Genomic DNA, 18,656 nt, shown 5'->3' with positions numbered 1-18,656 from the left:
AATTCCAACTGCTTGATTGCGATGAAGTCATGTCATGGCTGTGCTTCACGCCGCCCGACAATAGTGATCGTCGTAGGATGCTGCGATAGACAATTGCCTAGCTCTGGTAGAAGATAAAAAGGAGATGGTATCCTCCTGCCTACGCTATGTGACTGGAAATACCAATCTTCAATTCCAAGATTGATCAATAAAACGACCAAGGAGCATCTGTTGTCACCTACCCTACACTCACTACATCACCAACACCAAACCACAGCCTACGCGCGACCAGAGACACCGCTATCATGGGTCTTTTCGAGAAATTGAGCACCAAGTATCCGGACGAGAAGAGCGAGAGCCATCTCGCTCCCGACGGCCAGAGCCCTCCTCCCTACTCCTCCGCCTCTTCCGCCGACTTCTCTACCCCGTCATCACACTCTTCTGCCCCCGGCACAACCCTCAAGCTCCCGCAAAGCTTCTGGCTTGACTACCGCTGGCACTCGTCCACCTCATTCATCGGCGCAGAAAAGGGCGCGCGTGACTTTGCCGTCACTGTGCCCAGCCGCATGAACTGCTTTGCCCACAGGGCCATCACCCTTCGCGATGGCAGCGCCAAGGACTCGCCTGCGCTCGTGAGTGTCAAGGGCCAGAAGGGCAGCATGGGCCGCCGCTCGGTCATCAGTCTTCCCTCCACGGGGGAGAAGGACCCCGGCCAGGACATTGTTGGCGCGTTCGGACCCGGCGGCAGCTCCAAGGGGTTCGACGTGACGCTCGAGAACGGCACGGTCGAGCACTTTGAGTGGCGCAGGTCGATGGGCGACGAGGTCAAGAACCTCGAGAGCGGCTTCCAGGGCTGGAAGCTTGTGCGCATGGACTCGCCCTACACGCTGTCCGGCGGACAGGAGGAGTTTCCCCAGGGCTACACCTCGGACGGCCGCGAGATTGTGGCCGTCGCCGCGTACCCTAAGATGTTCCGCAACTCGCCCCGGTTCGAGTTCCTCGGAAGCGGCGCCCGGGGCGAGATGGGCGTGCGCTTTGAGCTGGTCGCGGCCATAAGCTTTGTGCGCATGTACGAGATTGCCATGCAGCAGGCGAATGGGGCGGCCGCGAGCGCGTCCGCGAGTGCGTCGGCCAGCGCGTCGGCGGCAGCGGTTACGGCGTAGGGGCCCAAGGGGGCGAGTGTGTACATTGCGGCTTGGAGTTGGGGTTTCATGTCTAGCAAGGCTTCAGTAGCGATACCATATATTTTCATAGAGTTATAGTCAACTTTGCACAGCCTGGCCTGTCGCTAGATTGCGGTAGTGTTCTTCTTTGATGCTTGTGGTGAAGCTCACTTACACGCATGTCGAGGTGGGTCGACTATTGGGCTACCCTTGGTTGACCCCCCCGGAAAACGAAGAACCCCGGGCATGGTTAGGCTGCAAAGGGGATGATATAATACTGTCCAGAATTATATTGCTCAGTGTCATCATGTGATGGACCAGTCATCCAAGGCCTCAAAAGCGTGAAGACGTGGTTCTCATGAGAATTGCCTAATCGGGTAACCGCCTGTCCGACATTGTCACATGGACGGAGAAGACTCATGATAATTCCCAGATCTCGAGTGTCTGGAGATTGATAATTGGCTTTTATGTGCTCCAGGGAAGAGGGGCTGAGAGTCCGGATAGTTGTGTCGTTATTCAGATCCTGTCCTCCTCAAATACGCACACTCAGCCCAGGCGTATATACCCCCTTCCTCCTCGTTTCAACGTCCACGGCAAATCTACACTCAAAACATACTGGCAACATGTCCGCCTTCACCTCTGCTCTCTCAGAGCCATCGCTCATATTTCAGAAGGCCTACATCGATGGCCAATGGGTTGACTCCGAGTCTAACAAGACCTTTGAAATCTTCAACCCAGCAACGGGCGAGCTCCTGGGCACATGTCCCGAATCAACCACCAAGGACCTCCAATCCGCCATACACGCAGCCGCCAAGGCGTTTCCTTTATGGCGAGCACAGTCAGGTCGTACGCGTGGCCGCCACCTACGCAGGCTTTCGGACCTGATCCTCCAGCACAAGAGTGACATTGGCAAAATCACCACCCTGGAGAATGGCAAAGCCAAGGCAGACGCAGAAGGCGAGGCGGCAATGTCCAGTGGGACGTTTGAGTGGTTTGCCGAGGAAGCACCCCGGATCTACGGCGACGTTGTGCCACACAGTAACGCACAGAGCAGGACGCTCATCCTCAAGCAGCCCATCGGCGTCTGCGGCCTCATCACGCCCTGGAACTTCCCCATGGCCATGGGCGCGCGCAAGATTGCAGCGGCCCTGGCGGCCGGCTGCACCGTCGTCGTCAAGTCGGATGGCCACACGCCCTTTTCGACAAATGTCCTCGCCGTGCTGGCTGAAAAGGCGGGTATACCCAAGGGCGTGCTCAACGTGGTGACATCGCTGAACAACACGCCCGAGCTGGGTCTGGCTATGTGCGAGTCCCCTATAGTCAAGAAGATCAGCTTCACGGGCTCGACGCGCGTTGGCAAGATCCTCGCCAGGCAGTCGGCCGATACACTGAAGAAGCTGAGCCTGGAACTCGGCGGAAACGCGCCATTCATCGTGTTTGACGACGCCCATCTCGAAACGGCCGTGACGAGTGCGCTCGCCAGCAAGTTCAAGGTCAGTGGGCAGACCTGCGTGTGTGCCAACCGAATCTACGTGCAGGATGGCATATACGACCGGTTCAGTGCCCGCCTGGTGGAGGAGGTGAAGAAGTTCCGCGTCGGCCACGGTGCGGACGAGGGCGTCACCCACGGGCCCCTGACGACGAGCGTCGCCAAGGTCGAGGAGCACGTGCAGGACGCCGTGGCGAAGAAAGCCACCATCCTCCTCGGCGGGAACCGTCTCCCCCAGCTGGGCCCCAATTTCTTCGAGCTGACCGTTCTGGGCGACGTGGACGACTCGATGAAGGTGACGACCGAGGAGACGTTTGGCCCACTGGCGGCGCTTACGCGCTTCAAGACGGAGGAGGAGGTGGTCCGGCGCGCGAACAATGTCGAGGTCGGCCTGGCCTCGTACCTGATGACCTCGGACCTCTCGCGATACCACCGCGTCTCGGAGCTGCTGGAGTACGGCATGGTGGCCGTCAACACTGGTGTCATTGCCGACTTTGCTGCGCCGTGAGTCTTTTTTGCTTTCTATAAAATGGCCAGACGAGCGTATGACTGACTTTTATAACAGGTTTGGCGGCATCAAGCACTCTGGCTGGGGCCGCGAGGGGAGCAAGTACGGCACGGACGACTACATGGTCTACAAAACGGTGGTGACTGGGGGGATCGACACCGTCTTCACAGCCCACCTGTGAAGGCCAGGCTGGTAGTCCCATCGAGCGAGGGATGTGCTCACAAACTTGATGATGCACTTTATTTGGTTGTATCTGTCCCATATTGCAATATTCAAACCATCCCAGTCCGTTTTGGTTCCCGAAACGCCAGAGCTATGATGCCTGTCTTGTCTATCCCGTGACACCGCCTCCCCCCCCCCCCCCCCCCCTCCTGTAGTTTTTCCAAACTTGATATTCAATCTAAAAGGCATTGGTCCCGTTCGTCACAAGCTTCGTCTTGGTCGCCGCCGCCGTAATCGCCTGGTCCAGCATGCCAGCGCTGGCTGCGACGAAGCCGAGGTAGGCAGGCGACGGATCGAGCACCTTGCTGGTGAACTCGGGGTGGGCTTGGACGCTGGGTGGATGTCAGCGAACGGCTCCATGGCAAGGATTACACAAGAAGAAAAGGAAGACAACTCACCCAACAAAGAACGGGTGGTCCTTGAGCTCGATCGACTCGACACGCACGCCCTGGTCGTCGAGAGACGTGAGAGTGAGGCCAGCCTCCTCCAACTGCCCCGTGATCTCGGGGTTCACCTCATAGCGGTGACGGTGACGCTCTTCGACAACCTGCTTGCCGCCGTACATGGCGCGCAGCTTGCTCCACTCTGTGTCCGGCTGGAAGTGGGAGGTTCGTGTGCCCAGGCGCATCGTGCCGCCCATTTGCCTAGATATTTGTTAGTCTACTTGTCCAATGCTTGCGGATGCCTATCAGAAACGTACTCCTTGGAGCCCTCGGGCATGAAAATGACAGCCTTGTGGGGCGCATTGGCGTTGATCTCCTCCGAGTTGGCGCCCACGAGCCCCAGCTTCTCACGAGCGTACTCGATGACGGCCACCTGCATGCCGAGGCAGATCCCCAGAAAGGGGACCTTGCGCTCGCGCGCCCACTTTGTGACCAGGATCATGCCCTCGACGCCGCGCGAGCCGAAACCACCGGGGACAAGGACACCCTCGGCGGCGCAGATGGCTTTCCACGCATCGTGGAACTTGGTGGGCTCCTTCTCCTGCATGTGCGGCTCGAGGTGCTCCGAGTCGACCGAGACGAGGTTCAGCTTGCGGCCGCAGTGCATGGCCGAGTGCTCGAGCGACTTGCGGACGGAGAGGTAGGCGTCGTCGAGCGCGGTGTACTTGCCCACGAGGACAATGTTGACGGGGGGCAGGTGCTTCTCGGGGACGACCGTCTTGCGCCACAGGTCCCAGAGCTCGAGCCCCTTGTCGGTGCGCGCCTTGGAGAGGCTGGCCTCGAGGGTCTCGAGACCCAGGCCCTTCTCCAGCAACTTGGAGAGGCCCTGCTCCTCGAGCAGGAGGGGTACCTGGTAGATGGTCTCCATGTTGCGCACGCCAATGACCTGCTCGTACTGTACCTGGCAGCTGCGGGCGATCTTGCGGATGGTCTCGTCGTCGAGCGAGCGCTCGCAGCGGCAGGCCACGACGTCGGGGATCAGGCCGGCGCTGCGCATCTGTCGGATGGCATGCTGCGTCGGCTTGGTCTTCTCCTCGCCCGTGATGATGGGCACGTACGAGACGGCGATGCTGAGGAAGTTTTGGGGCCCGAGGCGCTGGCGCAGCTGGACCAGGGCCTCGACAAAGGGGCCCGACTCGAGGTCACCGACCGTGCCACCGAGCTCGACGATGCAGACGTCGGGCTCCTCGCCCGAGTCGTCGACGGGGATTCGTGCGACACGCTCGATCCACTCCTGGATGGCGTCTGTGATGTGAGGCACGACTTGGACGGTCTTGCCCAGGTAGTCGCCCTTGCGCTCGCGGTTCTGGTAGAGTCAGCATGGCCACATTGCCAATGGTGGGTCACGGTCGCACGTACAATGACATGTTGATAGACCTTGCCCGTGGTCATGTTGCTCTCGTGGCTGAGCTGGATGCCGAGGTAGCGCTCATAGTTACCCAGGTCGAGATCGGTCTCACCGCCATCAGCGAGCACAAAGCACTCGCCGTGCTCGAGGGGGCTGAGAAGACCGGCATCGGTGTTCAGATAGGGGTCAATCTTCAGTGCCTGCCATCCTGTCAATTCAGTGATCCCGGGAGCCGGCGTCAGTCAGCGTACCGTGACACGTAGACCCTTTGTCTTGAGCAAGAGGCCGGCGCTGCTGGCTTTACAAGGGAAACAATCATTAGCGGGAAAAAGTAAGAGCATAGAGGTCTGTATTAATCGTACCAATGATCCCTGCACGAGACAACTATCAGTATATGACTTTTTATAAATGTACAAGGATAGTAAAACACAATAGGCCCCGTCACTCCATCAGCACTGACCTTTGCCAACGCCGGAAATCACACCGCCGCTCACAAGAACAACGCGCATCGTGCCGGACGGATGGGGGGCTTTGCAAGGGGCAAAGTCCGACGCAGAACAAGAACAAAGGAGGCAAGGCGGCAGGCTCGTGAATCGGTTCTTCTACAATGGATGGATGGGATGGCGGATGCTCAGAAAATTACGAGCAATGGGCGGCGGAGGGCGAAGCGTGAAGTCTTGTGATAGCCTTATCGGGCTGGCGATAAGAAAATTTCTGAGGGACGAGTCATGCTCCACCGTGTCCGCGCTGGAGGGGCAGTGGGATCACGTGAATACGCGCTTAGCGCAGGAATCCCCCGATTGTGTTTTTCTTTTCGCTACCTTTAATTATGAAGGGAAATAATCTCTGAGTTATCTCCAGCTTGGCTCGCAAATCACGGTAGAAGTGATCAACTCACAGAGATTGAAGGCTTCTCAATGGAGAGTAGCTGCACACTGTGCTCAAGGAGGACAGCGCGCAGAGGAATACAGTGTTAAGTTCCAAAAGCACAGTGCCGTACACCCGTCGCGGCGCCCGTCCGGATCCGCGTCGCATCGGACTCTGGGGGAACATGGGACTGGTGCTAAAGTGACTTGCGGCCCATGTACCTCAACCAGACGATCGATGCATACCACACATGCTATATCGGATGTTCCAAATCAATAGAGTGGGAGATTCCAATGCTTCTAAGACTTTGATTGCACAGTCCCTACGCGTATGAATCAATTTCAGGCAGATAGACAGTGTTCCATCTATGCTGATGCCTTGTGCTGTCAGCTGCTTGCGTCGGTGACAGTTGGCGCACAACATGATGACAGGCGGGTCTGGCTTTGCGCCACCTCCGCTATGAGTGCAACAGCCTACAGGTCCTTAGAATACAGAATTACAGTGTCGATTGTGTTTTTGAGGCATGGGCCCCTTTTCCGACGACGGGGTGGCACGATATCAGCAGCACGCGCTGCTCTGTAGTCTTGCGATGCAGTTGTCGCCTAGAGATGGGGTCCCACTGGCGAAGGAACTGAAGAACATCAGTCACAGCACTATCTACTGAGTCTAGCTCCAAGTCAAACTTCTGCTGCAAAGTTTGATGCTATATGCCTTGGGCGAGAGCTCCAGGTAACAAGCTTTTGTGGCCAGGAAACAGTCTGACGCCCTCCAGTCGTTCTTGTCTCACTCACCGAAAATCGTGCCAAGGTGTGTACGGCAGCGACCGAGCGATTGCCGTTGATGTTGCAGCCAGAGCCTTTGACAGCAACCCACCGCGCTCAATGTAGCCCATTAAATTTAGCAACAATTTTTCAAAAGACACCGCAAAAGTTCCCAGATACGACAACAATTAGAAAGTGCAATATCACAAATCGCACATGATTAGAAAACCGCTGTGATACCCAAGGTACTGTACGTACAATACAGAACACTCGTTGTGGGGACAGCTGGCGCCTCTACCTGATGGAGAGCACGAGCTGAGGGCACACTAAGCCTGATGCGGAGGCTGGCGCGCATCAGTCGATGGCCTCAGCCACTCAGACGGCGCCCTCTGCAGCCCCAGCCCCAACTACGCCCCACCGAGACCGCCGCTGAGAAAAAAGGTCACTGGTCCGTCCGAGTCTCGTCATGCCCCGTCCCGTCCTGGTTCCCATCTTCGCCCTCTTCCCCTCTGTCAACACAAGCATCGACCGTGTCACGCAGCGCGAACGCGCTCATCAACAGTCAATCTCGCCTCGTCGAGCATCAAAGGATCTTGCTCAATCTTTTCCTTGCCACGCGCAGCTTGCAGGATGGAGCAATGGCAGGTTGGCCCCGTGCCAGACTACGTCTACGCCAACTCTCCACACACGGGCAATGACTTGCAGTGAGTACCGACGATACTTTGCTTCCTTGTCCCCGGTACCTCTCATGCCATCAAACACCATCTCACACTCATCCGTCATCATCTCTTCCGCGGTGCCGCTACCCTACCTTACATATCCAATTGTCTATAACACTTTGCACACTCGGCAAGCAAGTGTTTGCTCGCTCAACTTGACCATGCGCACGTCGCAAACGACGTCGGCCAATTTCCTGTCGCCCACCTGTCGGGTATCACCACCTTCGTCATGTCACCCCATTCAATGACACATACGCCATGACATATCTCGTGCACCTTGATGCCGTGAACCTTTGCCGTGATATCTATCTGTTCCCATTGTTCTTTCTACCGCTCTCCCTCTCTGCGCAGCATTGTCCCCCGCTACTTTGCGCGAGTATTGGTGTCCCAGGATGCTAACCGCGTCAAAGACAGCAGCAACATGCCTACCAAGGGGACAATATGGCCCGGCGGAATGACCAGCAGCGCATGGGATATCAGTACCCTGGACAGGCGCCTAGCATGTCGCCACAGCAGCAGCAACAACAACAACATCAGCAGCAGCAAAACGCTGCGCCCGGTCAGCCGGCGAAAGGTCCGGCGCAGCAACAGAATGGGCCCCCTTCGCAACAAGCGACGCCCACCCAAACGCCTGCCCAACCACCCAGGCAGCGTAAAAGACCTGCTCCAGGATCGACGCCCACCGCGCAGCCAGCTGTAATAGCCGCGCCCGCTCCTCCTGTCGCTCCTATGCAGCCGCAGCAACAGCACCCCCACCCACAGCAACAGCAACATGCCCAGCATGTGCAACACCAGCATCCTCAGCACCACCAGCAACAGCAACATCCGCAGCACGCCCAGCGTCCGTCGCCTGCCAGTCATGCGCAACATGGCGTGCACCCTCAACACCCACAGCATCCGCAGCATCTGCAGCAGCAGCAACAACAACAGCAGCAGCAGAAGCAGTCCCCTCAGCAACCCCAACAGCAACATGCACAGCAACAGCAGCCCTCATCACAGCCACAGCAGCAGCAAGCCCAGCATGTGGCGCCGCAACAGCAACAAGCTCAAGTAGCTGCGCCCGCCTCACAGACACATCCCCAGGCGCCACAGCAGCCACAAGTCCCTGTACAGGTCACTGCTGCCCCAGCGCCCGCCGTGCCTGTGCTGGTAACAGTGCCTGCCACGGCGGACGCTGCGGCGGCTGCTGGTCCGCCGCCCGCCAAGAAGAGCAGAACGAACACACCCTGGACGCCGCAGGAAGAACAGCGGTTGAAGCAGATGCGTGACGCTGGCAACAGCTGGGCTGAGATTGCCAAGACGTTCCCCGCCCGCACAGAGGGCTCTGTCAAGAAGCACTGGTACAAGGACATGCACTACGCGGAGTTTGCTGAGGATGAGGTACGTATATGTGAATGCCGTGTCGAGCTCGATCTAACTCTTTAGCAGAGCCAGGCTTTGATGCAGGCCATCAAGGAGTACGAGAACAACAAGTGGAAGGTCATTGGCCAAAAGGTCAGCAAGCCTGCAAAAGCATGCGAGCAGTACGCAAAGGAGCACTTCCCGGGTACGTACGCACTCTGGCCGCCAACACGTGGGGTGAAGACTAACAAGAAGCAGAGCTGTTTGCTAATGGCAAAGGGCGATAGAGCAGAAGGGCGTGTTCGTTTTCGACAGGGTCCAACGCTAGCGAACTGTACTGAATGTCTGATGCTTGCTTATCTGTACCGTGGGGGCTTTATCGTTTCTAAGAATTGTTTGAGGAGGAAGTCGGTGGCCTCACTAGGCGTGTTATAACTACATACCCCCTACTATACCCGACATGGCGGTTTGCGCGATCGTGTCTAGACGGCACAACGGCATGTCCAGCGCGATTGTGCGATCATTTGTATCCAAGCACCTGGCAGGTTGCAGGTGCACAATTTCAATGTTTGACTACGTATGCGGAGCTAAATGCTGGGAATTTCCAAAGTCATCATTTACCTGAGAATTTTGAAGGCATTTTGGCGGTCTTGTTTGACTGAGGTTTGCCTTGCCAGTGCCAAGCGGCCGCATGATCCCGCATCGTGAATACGAGCGTGCCTTGTCGTTGATCACGCGCTAGTCCGAGTTGGGACCCACGTGAAGACGCTGAACAGTAAGTTGTGAAGCCAAAGTCTCTCCCGCGAACTCTCACTTACATGGTCCTATAGGGGAACTACTTCAACGACGATGCTCGGGTCTAGTACCAATGCGCACGACCTCTTTGAGCCATTTTGAATAACCAACATACAACAATGTGATACACTGCAGAGCTGCAGAGCAACAAACATGGCAACAGTTACCTAGCCTACCTAGCCTAATTAGTCTTGGGTGTCTCCGCTTCAATCGGCCCCCTGGCGGTCCGATCCAGTCATGGCTCGTCTAGAGCGGCCCAATTAAGCTGGGCGGCCCCCAGACGCGCAGCAACAGGCACAGTCCAGTCTGGTCCTCCTTTTCTCGCCCATCCGCAGCCCATTCATTCATTCCCTCACTTCACCACTCACGACCCTTTGCCAGGAATCAGAGCCCAGTCCTGCTCTCGTCATCGCAGGCGGCATCGTTTGCAGAGGTCATACGCTCGTTCTCTGGCCTAGGCTCCCTTGCAGCAGCCTCGAATCTTCATCAGTACAGCTCGCTCGCTCGCTCGCTCTGCTGCAGATTCCTTTCCGAGACACAGGCATCCGCCACCTGCACTCCGCAATCTGACACTTCGACAACGGTCGCACGAGACACCGAAAAAGCACCTGTCCGAGATCGACTCACACACGCGTACAGAAGCGACTTTAGCCGTCGTCATCACGCGCGTGTCTCATCGTTTTATGCACACCTGGGTCGCATCAGCATTCCAGTCGCTCACAGGACTGTCAACAACCTTGGCTTCCGTCCTTTCGCTACCTACCTACCTATAGCGGGTTCAAAACCTGTCCTGTACTTTTCTTGCACAAAATTTTCTGGCCGCGTTTTGCTCCCATAGCCATGCTCAAGTCTGTGGTGTTGGCAGCGCTCTTGGGCGCTTGCTCCGTGCTTGGTGCTGCCGAGTGCTCGCGCGACAAGAAGTGCCCCAAGGCGACACCTTGCTGCTCGCGTACGTGTTCCTTTTCTCTTCAGAAAGTCTTCAAGCTAACAATATCCAGAATACGGCGAGTGTGGCATCGGCGCCTTCTGCCTCGGCGGCTGTGACCCGACCGCTTCCTACTCGCTCGACGCCTGCGCTCCCGCACCCGTCTGCGAGAGCAAGGAACTCGACTTCAAGTCCCTGAAGCGTGTGGCTGATATCGGCGACTACCTCGGCGACCCGACCGACTACGACTGGGTGGCCTCGGGCGAGCCCGCCCTGCACGACGGCAATGTCCTCCTCACCATGCCCAAGGGCAGCGTCGGCACGGTGATGTCGTCAACGACCTATCTATGGTATGGCAACGTCAAGGCACGCATGAAGTCGTCGCGTGGACGTGGTGTCGTCACGGCCTTTATTCTCTTCTCCGACGTCAAGGACGAGATTGACTACGAGTGGATTGGTGTCGACCTCGAGACGGCGCAGACCAACTACTACTTCCAGGGTATCACCAACTACACCAACTCCGAGAACATTACGGTGGAGAACTCGTTCAGCGACTTTCACGACTACGAATTCCGCTGGACACCTGACAAGATTGAGTGGCTGGTTGACGGCAAGGTCGGCCGCAGCGTCGAGCGCGAGGGCACCTGGAACGCGACGGCCCAACTCTGGGAGTTCCCCCAGACGCCTGCCCGCGTGCAGCTCTCGCTGTGGCCCGGTGGTGCGGAGGGCAACCCGGAGGGCACCGTCAACTGGGCGGGCGGCACCATTGACTGGAACGCTGAGGACATCAAGAACGTGGGCTACTTTTACGTCGAGGTGGAGTCCGTCAGCATCGAGTGCTACGATGGCAAGGACGGCATTGGAACCAACGACAACAAGAGCTACTGGTACGACGGCGAGGCCGGCACCAACAACACGATTGTCGACGGTGACCGCGACACGGTCCTCGCCTCGATGCAAGCCACGGGCCTCAACATGGACAAGGGCAAGAAGAAGACAGACAACAAAAACGACAACAAGGACGACAACAAGGAAGAGCCCAAGACCGTCCCGGGTGGCACCACGGGGTCCACCGGCAACGACCACAGCGACGAGGGCGAGTCGTCGGGCAGCGGCGCTGGGACCGGTGGTGACACCGGCGGTACGCAGCCCACGGACAACTATGACTGGAGCAACTTTGACCAGGGTCTGTCGAACGACAATGGGGACCAGAGCAGCACGGACGGCGGCAACGCGGGGACAAGAGCCCAAGCCAGTCTGCTGGCCATTGTTGTGGCCGGATGCGCCCTGTACTGGCGTCAGAGCTAGGCTCTAATATGAGATTGACTTTTTACATGAGTCTGGCCGAGGCTAGTCTGGTGGCAGCGTGTGCATTTATGCGTGAGGAGGGACAATAACGGCCGGCAACAACAACTTTGGCGCAGCATGATTCCGGCGTCCAGGCTTGGGTTGCTTTGGTTTTCCTTTTTTTTTCTTCCTACAGGCCTTTTTTTCCTCTCAGATAATATCCTTTTCGTCTCGACAGTGGGATTTCGGTATCGGCAACAAGTATCATATGGCATGCAGGGTATACAAGTACAGTATAGTGAGGATAATGCTTCGGCAGTCCACTCCTTTATTTAGGCAGAACTATGACATGGGCTTTGAAATGAGGCGCAGTGTACTTTGAAGTCCGACGCTCTTCCTTTTCGCTCAGTGCTATGGCGGACATTGGACTTTTCTCCGCTGGCCACAACACATGCTGTCAGCCGAGTGCTCCACCAAGGCGGCGTGAATCTGTCCGACTCCATCAGCCCTGTTAGTGCGGTGCGGCATCCACCACTTGTTCCGTAACAGATGAGTGGCCGCGCTAAAAACGCCACGATTCGGGGTCGTGGGTGTAAGTTGCGCCGACGACAGTATTGCGTGAAAGGCTTGCATGCTTCAAAGGAAGATAAATAGGACGGCATTGCTCTACTTTTGAGAGAAAATCGTATACCAGACAGCATATCATATCCAGTATCACCTCTACTGCCGCGTCATGTCCCTCACCATCCTCATCATCGGCGCCTCCCTTGGCTGTGGCCACTCTGCGCTCGTGACGGCTTTGCAGGATGGACACACCTGCATCGCCCTACTGCGCTATCCCTCCAAGGTCGACGACCTCTCGAAACGGTACCCCAGTACCCTCATTGTCCGCGAGGGCAACGCCCACAACCTCGAGGACGTAAAGGGAGCCCTCGTCCACCAAGGCCGCCTCGTCGACCGCGTCAGTACCTCCATCGGTCTACGACCCACGGGCATGTCTCTTAGGCTGGCCGACCCCGAAGTCTGCGCCAAGGGCATGCGGACGCTCATCGCTGCGCTCAAGGAAGTCAGAACACAGGGCATCCAGGGCCGCCCCCTCATCTGCGCACTCAGCACCACGGGTATCTCCAGGTCGGGTGTCCGCGACTATCCCGTTCTTCTGTATCCTCTGTATCACTGGGGCTTGGCCGAGGCGCACGCTGATAAGCGGAACATGGAGCAGACGCTGGCCGATTCTGGGGAGCGGTTCGTCATTGTGCGGCCGAGTCTGCTGGTGGACACGGACCGGCCAGAGAACGACGACAAGGTGCGCATGGGCATTGACGATGCCAAGACGGCGGAGTATGAGAAGATGGAGGTTGGATATACCATCTCGAGGGGCGCCGTGGGGCGGTTTATCACCACGAGGGTGCTGGAGAAGGATGGGAAGAGCTATGAGGGCAAGGCTCTTGCTCTGACGTGGTGATGGGGTTGTTTGGAATAGATACCTGTTTAGTTTTTGTTCAGTACGCTGCGGTCTAATGTCGTTTATAATAATATCAAGACAGCTGAATTATGGGAACCTGGTCGTTAAGACGTTGTCAAGGGATACAGGCCAACCCAACCCAAGCCATTGTCAGTGATCACGATGTTGGCTACTCTGCGGCAAAGATACAAAGACACAGCATAGGTACGTGCCAATGCTGGATCGACAAAACACATTTCTGGCCCCGAAGAACTATCGCTGATCGTAGCTCATTGTAGAATGTGTCAATCAATCTGAGGAAAAGCATCCGGAGATGAAGATCGTCAATGATCAGACTTCTGTCTTCATCAATGATGTTTCTTGTCTACACAGATTAATTAGCTGTTGGCAGTTGCTATCTGCACTTTGTCACGGAGCGGGCAGACGGAAATAACCTTTGATGAGTTTCACAGAAAGTAATCAGTAGAGGCATCGTGAGTTATTATAGGATTTGAACCTGAGCGGTTTGAGATTGTTCAAGGAAAGGCAGGGGAGAGGGTTGTTTGTTCGCGTTTCAGCCGCCAGACGAGGTGCGAGGATCTGCGGCATGCTCTCTGGAAATAGTGAGGCGCACGTGTGGTGTCTCTTCGATAATTGCAGCATATGCTACGTAGTACGGAGTACGGAGTAGTCTAGGAGCAATAGAGAAGGTCATGTCACGACGACTGGAGGCTGAGGCTTGTCTGGCTGCCGAGAAGAGAAGCTGTTAATAGCTGCGTACCGTGCGGCGCGACAGTGCGGGTACTTCCAGTGCATTTTGACACTGTGCGCCCCCTGATCGGCACTGCCGCCCCCCCTGCGGCGTTTCTAGCGCCCCCCAGCCAATCACTGCGCAGAAGGTGCCGCTACGTATGATCGTTGCAATGCTTACCGCGTTCGTTTCAACCGCCATCCTTCACCCACCAACCATCGACTCGACTCAATCCCAGTTCACTGGCTTCACGCGCTACACTGGCAGGCCTCAGAAGAATGAAAGGCGAGCCTGGTCACTCGGCGACGCACAGCCAATGGAGCCTGCCGTTTGCGCAACACCACTCCCATGGATGGATATAGTGTTGGCAGCCTCGTCTCACCTGCTGCATTCCTCGCTCGCGCATGGTGTCGAAACGCGCGAACAAAGACCAGATGCCGTGGGCACCGACGATCCCAAACCATCCATCGTTGCTCCTGGACCCCAGCATGGCCGCCTGCCTGCCTGCCTGCCACGGTACCTTTTCGAAGGATGATGGCACGAACCACCTCCATACGTTCCTCCGTGTGGTCCATCTATCTCCCTTGACACATATATCGTCCGCCTTCGCCTTTGTGCTTGCTTCATGATTTCTTTGCTCCTATATCCGTCCCATCTTTTGTTTCTGTCTGTCTGACGGCCGTCTTTGTTTCGTTTCATCATTAGACCTTTTGACCTTTTGACCTTTTGACCTTTTGACAAGGCTGTCTGTCTACTCTTGTACTCTCATCACCGTGCTGTGCGCGTCGATCATCACCTTCTTCTATATACCAGTCTAGATCAACTTTACTCAGCAGCTCAATCGCTCTCTTCCGCTCACAGAACGACCCGACATTCCATCATTAGCAAGCATCAAGCAGGCAGAGATACCGCCATCATGAGAATCCCCTTCAAGCCCATTGCCCTCGGGGCGGTCGCCTCCGTGCCCCTGCCCAAGGGCACCTACAGCAACAACTCGGCGCCATCCACCATCGTCATGTCGACGACTGGCCAGATCACTGTCGCCTCGTACACGGGCTCCGCCTTCACCCCCGTGCTCAACGCCTCTGTCCCCGGCGCGCCCACCTGGGTCGAGTTCGTCGAGCCCAACAAGCTCTACGCCGTGGACGAGTGGTCCAGCGACATCTACCTGTACCACCTCGACCTGTCGGCCGCCAACAGCACCCGCGTCTCTCTCAGCGAGCCCGTGGCCAAGGCATCCGGCTCGCTCGCCTCCGTCCACCTGGCCCTCAACAAGGACAACACCCGCATGGTATCAGCAGCCTACGGCGGCGGCGCCGTCAATGTCTGGGACACGACCGACGACCAGCTCCGCCTCATCACCACCATCAACTCGACCGGCAAGACAGGCCCCGTCTCACCAAACCAGGACGTCGCCCACCCTCACCAGTCCGTCAACGACCCCTCTGGTCGCTGGTTCGTCGTCAACGACCTCGGCACCGATGGGATCCTCCTCATCGACTCCAAGGACGACGCCTGGACACTCACAAGCACCACCGCCACCCCAGCTGGCTGCGGTCCCCGTCACGGTACCTTCTACCCCCACGGTGCAGCCGTCGACGAGGCAACGCACTACTTTGTCACCTGCGAGCTGAGCAACCAGGTCCTCGCGTACACCGTCACCTACACTGATGCCGCCCTCGAGCTCACGCTCACCCAGGAGATCAGTACCTTTGTCGACGGGACAGGCCCCGAGGGCGCCGCGGCCGGCGGCATCGCCCTGTCCCCTGACAGTGCCCACCTCTACGTGTCCAACCGTCTCACGGGGGCGCCCTCGGACAACATTGCCATCTACGCCGTCTGCCCCGCCGAGGGGACTCTCAAGATCCTCGATGAGACTGAGACGGGTGGTGTCCTTCCACGCATGTTCTCCCTCTCGCCGGCGGGGACCGAGCTCTTTGTCGGTAACCAGAATGGCCCTGTCGCGGTTGCTGCATTCAAGAGGGCGGCGGACGGTAGCCTGGCTGCCACGCCGGCGGCCACGCTGTCCCTGGCGGACTTTGGCGGGGTGCAGGGCAAGGGGCCTGCCTGCGTCAAGCAGATTCGTCCTCTGTAGTCTGCTTGGGGACCGATCTAGTGGTGACTACAGAGGGGAGGGGGAGCTATAGTATATACTGCATGAGGACATAGTTGCCATTGTTAGACGTGCTCAATCCATCGCATGGACATATATAGTGCGTGGAAATATCTATTACCATTATGTTACCTGCCTACACCCGATTACAACATCGCCAGGGCTACGACAATGACCACGCTCAGACCGAGGAGGCCATCGACCTTACCGGCTGCACTGTCGGGCTCGTCGTTGTTGGCATTCTCGCTGTCCTTGTTGCTCGTGACCGAGTCTGACTCTGCGTTTTCTTCTTCCTCTTGCGGCTTCTCCTCCTCCTCCGCTGAGTCTCCGCCACTCTCGTCAGAGGACGTCTCCTTGGGCTTGGAGACGGTCGTTGTGGCTGACGCCGCCTTGGTAGACATCTCGGTGGACGCCTCGGTAGACGCCTCGGTAGATGCCGCGGTAGAAACCTCAGTAGAGGACACTTCTGCCGTAGACGAAGCCATGGCCTGTTGAGTGGTCGTCTTGGGAGCCACCTTGTCCGCTTTCTCGTTCTTTTCCTCATCAGACTTGGTGCTGCCGCCGCAAGACCCCTTCATCCCCTCGAGATCGCCACTGATAGCCTTCACCTGGCGGCCGCAGTTCTCATACTGCGCCATGAAGACGATGTCCGACTCGAGGTCAAAGACGACTGCCACTGTTAGTACACTACTCTTCCCTGTCAGAACTCTCGCCAGCACATACCATAGGCGGACCGCAGGAACGTATCCCCCAGCAGAGCGTAGTCCTCGCTCGGCGCAATACCCAGGTAACACCTTGGATCGCCGCCGTTGTGGAAATGCCGGATGGCCTCCTTGTAGGGCACCTTGACCGTCAGACCCCCACCAAAATCAAAGTCAATGGTCTCGTCCTCGTCCAGCAGCGCGCAGTCGACGTCGTAGTGGCCCGCGCTGTCCTGGCCGGACGAGCCCAGGCCATCGGCAATACGCTTGACGACGCTCGATGGGAAGAGCGTCAGCGTCGCGCCCGTGTCGAGGAAGACGGGCATGCCGGAGCCCTGGACGGTACTGCCCCCGTGGGAGATGCCCTCGAGCTCGACCCAGTACCGCGCCACGCCGTCCGGGCTGTCCTTGGCGGGGAGGATGGGCAGCGCGACGAGGGGGCCGGTGAACTTGGCCGTGTCGACGCCCCCAAAGGCGACGACGCCGGTGCCTTCAGCCTTGCTGCCGAGGGCGACGCTAAAGGCCTTGCGCTTCATGACGCCCTGTTCGTAGAGCTCGTCGACGAGGTTGGGGTAGTCCGTGTTGACGCCCTTGCCGTGACCAAGGCCGAGGACGCCAGCAAACTGGTCCTCGCTCTTGCACGCAACGCCAAACTGCACGGCCTTGATGGTCTTGGCGCCCTTGTCGTCCGAGAAGGCCACGTCGTCCGTGTAGTAGTCGACCTCGGCCTTGCCGACGCCATAGTTCATCGTCTTGCTGTCGCCCGTGTCCTTGGCGGTCTTGGAGTCGTCCGGGTCATAGTGGCCGACGGCGGCGCAAAAGGTGCGGTCCGTCTTGGACGTGAGGCCTGCGCAGTCCGGGTTGATCCAGAGCTCAAAGGAGCCCGTGTCGAGCTGGGCGTAGACCTGCTGCGCGGGGGCGCCAATGTACAGCGGCGCATAGTAGGCCACGTCGGAGCGGTTCTCTAGCTGGATCTCGAGGTCCCGTGAGACGAGGGCGGGCTTGGGGGCGTGGACGATGGGCAGGGTGAAGACAGTGGCGTCGTCGTCGTCGTCGAGGGTGGGGAGGTGTCGACGGTTGGCTGTGGGGATGTGCAGTGTGCTGTAGGATGCTCCATGGCCGGAGGAGAGGTCCTCGTCGTCGAGGGAGGGCAAGAATCGGTAGTTGAGCTTGCGGTCGTGCGGTCCGATCTCTGGCCAGGCGGCTACTGTCGCTGCGAGTGCATGTAATGAGAGTGCCGTGCCTCGTAAGGAAAGATACATAGTAGGGCAAGTATACAGGATTGACCGTCAAGGCCAGTGATGCTTCTTCGACCAGCGAAGCGAAAGAAGGTCGTCAAGGCCAGTCCAGAGATCAGTCAAGCGAGTGAATGTCCACCCAAGAACGAGTGAGTGGGAAGTGAGTCCAGTCCAAGGAATGACGAATGACGTTCAATGTCTGTCCTTCAGAAATGATTCTCTCCAGCAACGAACGAGCGAATAAATGACAATCTGCGCACCTGCAAAGAGAAAAGGCACTGGCTGGAATGAGGATGGAGAGGACGAACAAGATCGTCAGCGTCTATCTAACGTTTAGGTTTGTCTCTCCCCTTTCCATCACCGCCACCACCAAAAGGACGTGCATCTATCCACACCAACACGTTCACTGATCTCGAAAAGCAGGGAACCTTGAACCATGAAGCCACCGACAGATCACAGCCGAACCGGGATGTACGCGCAACGGTGCCCACCGTCACCTGCCCAATCGGCACGGCGCACGCAACGTTAAAAGGAGAGGCCCCAGTCAACCTTGCTGGTGTGG

The 18,656-nt window shown here is 57.6% G+C and overlaps 8 protein-coding genes across 8 annotated transcripts; 6 read left to right on the top strand and 2 right to left on the bottom strand.

Moving 5' to 3' along the window:
• The first annotated feature begins 26 nt into the window (after positions 1-26).
• Positions 27-1,481, top strand: F5Z01DRAFT_659657 (uncharacterized protein). The gene has a single exon (XM_046263789.1). It carries the CDS (start codon positions 285-287, stop codon positions 1,140-1,142), a length of 858 nt encoding a protein of 285 aa, XP_046116785.1. The 5' UTR covers positions 27-284; the 3' UTR covers positions 1,143-1,481.
• Positions 1,482-1,765: 284 nt separating this feature from the next.
• On the top strand, positions 1,766-3,320 carry F5Z01DRAFT_625041 (succinate semialdehyde dehydrogenase; the record flags this gene model as incomplete). Its single annotated transcript, XM_046261399.1, has 2 exons — positions 1,766-3,135; positions 3,197-3,320. 2 exons carry the CDS (start codon positions 1,766-1,768, stop codon positions 3,318-3,320), a joined length of 1,494 nt encoding a protein of 497 aa, XP_046116784.1.
• A 166-nt stretch (positions 3,321-3,486) lies between these two features.
• Positions 3,487-5,897, bottom strand: F5Z01DRAFT_659652 (UTP-ammonia ligase). Its single transcript, XM_046263788.1, has 7 exons — positions 5,613-5,897; positions 5,515-5,523; positions 5,404-5,450; positions 5,164-5,352; positions 4,062-5,110; positions 3,760-4,005; positions 3,487-3,693 (listed from the first exon to the last, which is right to left on the bottom strand). The coding sequence occupies exons 1-7, from the start codon at positions 5,659-5,661 to the stop codon at positions 3,540-3,542; spliced, it is 1,743 nt and encodes a 580-aa protein (XP_046116783.1). The 5' UTR covers positions 5,662-5,897; the 3' UTR covers positions 3,487-3,539.
• Positions 5,898-7,844: 1,947 nt separating this feature from the next.
• F5Z01DRAFT_188889 (uncharacterized protein) lies at positions 7,845-9,601 on the top strand. Its single transcript, XM_046257989.1, has 3 exons — positions 7,845-8,879; positions 8,928-9,045; positions 9,128-9,601. The coding sequence occupies exons 1-3, from the start codon at positions 7,941-7,943 to the stop codon at positions 9,166-9,168; spliced, it is 1,098 nt and encodes a 365-aa protein (XP_046116782.1). The 5' UTR covers positions 7,845-7,940; the 3' UTR covers positions 9,169-9,601.
• Positions 9,602-10,475: 874 nt separating this feature from the next.
• F5Z01DRAFT_675660 (cell wall glucanase) lies at positions 10,476-11,868 on the top strand (the record flags this gene model as incomplete). Its single annotated transcript, XM_046265174.1, has 2 exons — positions 10,476-10,584; positions 10,634-11,868. 2 exons carry the CDS (start codon positions 10,476-10,478, stop codon positions 11,866-11,868), a joined length of 1,344 nt encoding a protein of 447 aa, XP_046116781.1.
• Positions 11,869-12,224: 356 nt separating this feature from the next.
• On the top strand, positions 12,225-13,542 carry F5Z01DRAFT_188932 (uncharacterized protein). Its single transcript, XM_046257990.1, has one exon. The coding sequence runs from the start codon at positions 12,581-12,583 to the stop codon at positions 13,310-13,312; it is 732 nt and encodes a 243-aa protein (XP_046116780.1). The 5' UTR covers positions 12,225-12,580; the 3' UTR covers positions 13,313-13,542.
• A 1,183-nt stretch (positions 13,543-14,725) lies between these two features.
• Positions 14,726-16,238, top strand: F5Z01DRAFT_659639 (Lactonase, 7-bladed beta-propeller-domain-containing protein). Its single transcript, XM_046263787.1, has one exon. The coding sequence runs from the start codon at positions 14,959-14,961 to the stop codon at positions 16,135-16,137; it is 1,179 nt and encodes a 392-aa protein (XP_046116779.1). The 5' UTR covers positions 14,726-14,958; the 3' UTR covers positions 16,138-16,238.
• Positions 16,239-16,301: 63 nt separating this feature from the next.
• F5Z01DRAFT_624876 (aspartic peptidase domain-containing protein) lies at positions 16,302-18,118 on the bottom strand (the record flags this gene model as incomplete). The annotated part of the gene is made up of 2 exons (XM_046261392.1): positions 16,302-16,825; positions 16,879-18,118. 2 exons carry the CDS (start codon positions 18,116-18,118, stop codon positions 16,302-16,304), a joined length of 1,764 nt encoding a protein of 587 aa, XP_046116778.1.
• Positions 18,119-18,656: the final 538 nt, after the last annotated feature.

The sequence above is a fragment of the Emericellopsis atlantica genome (genome assembly GCF_019669845.1).
Source record: "Emericellopsis atlantica unplaced genomic scaffold F5Z01scaffold_19, whole genome shotgun sequence".
Classification (NCBI taxonomy): Eukaryota; Fungi; Ascomycota; class Sordariomycetes; order Hypocreales; family Bionectriaceae; genus Emericellopsis; species Emericellopsis atlantica.
The sequence above is the reverse complement of the archived record's forward strand: the minus strand, read 5'-3'. Positions and strand labels throughout refer to the sequence as shown.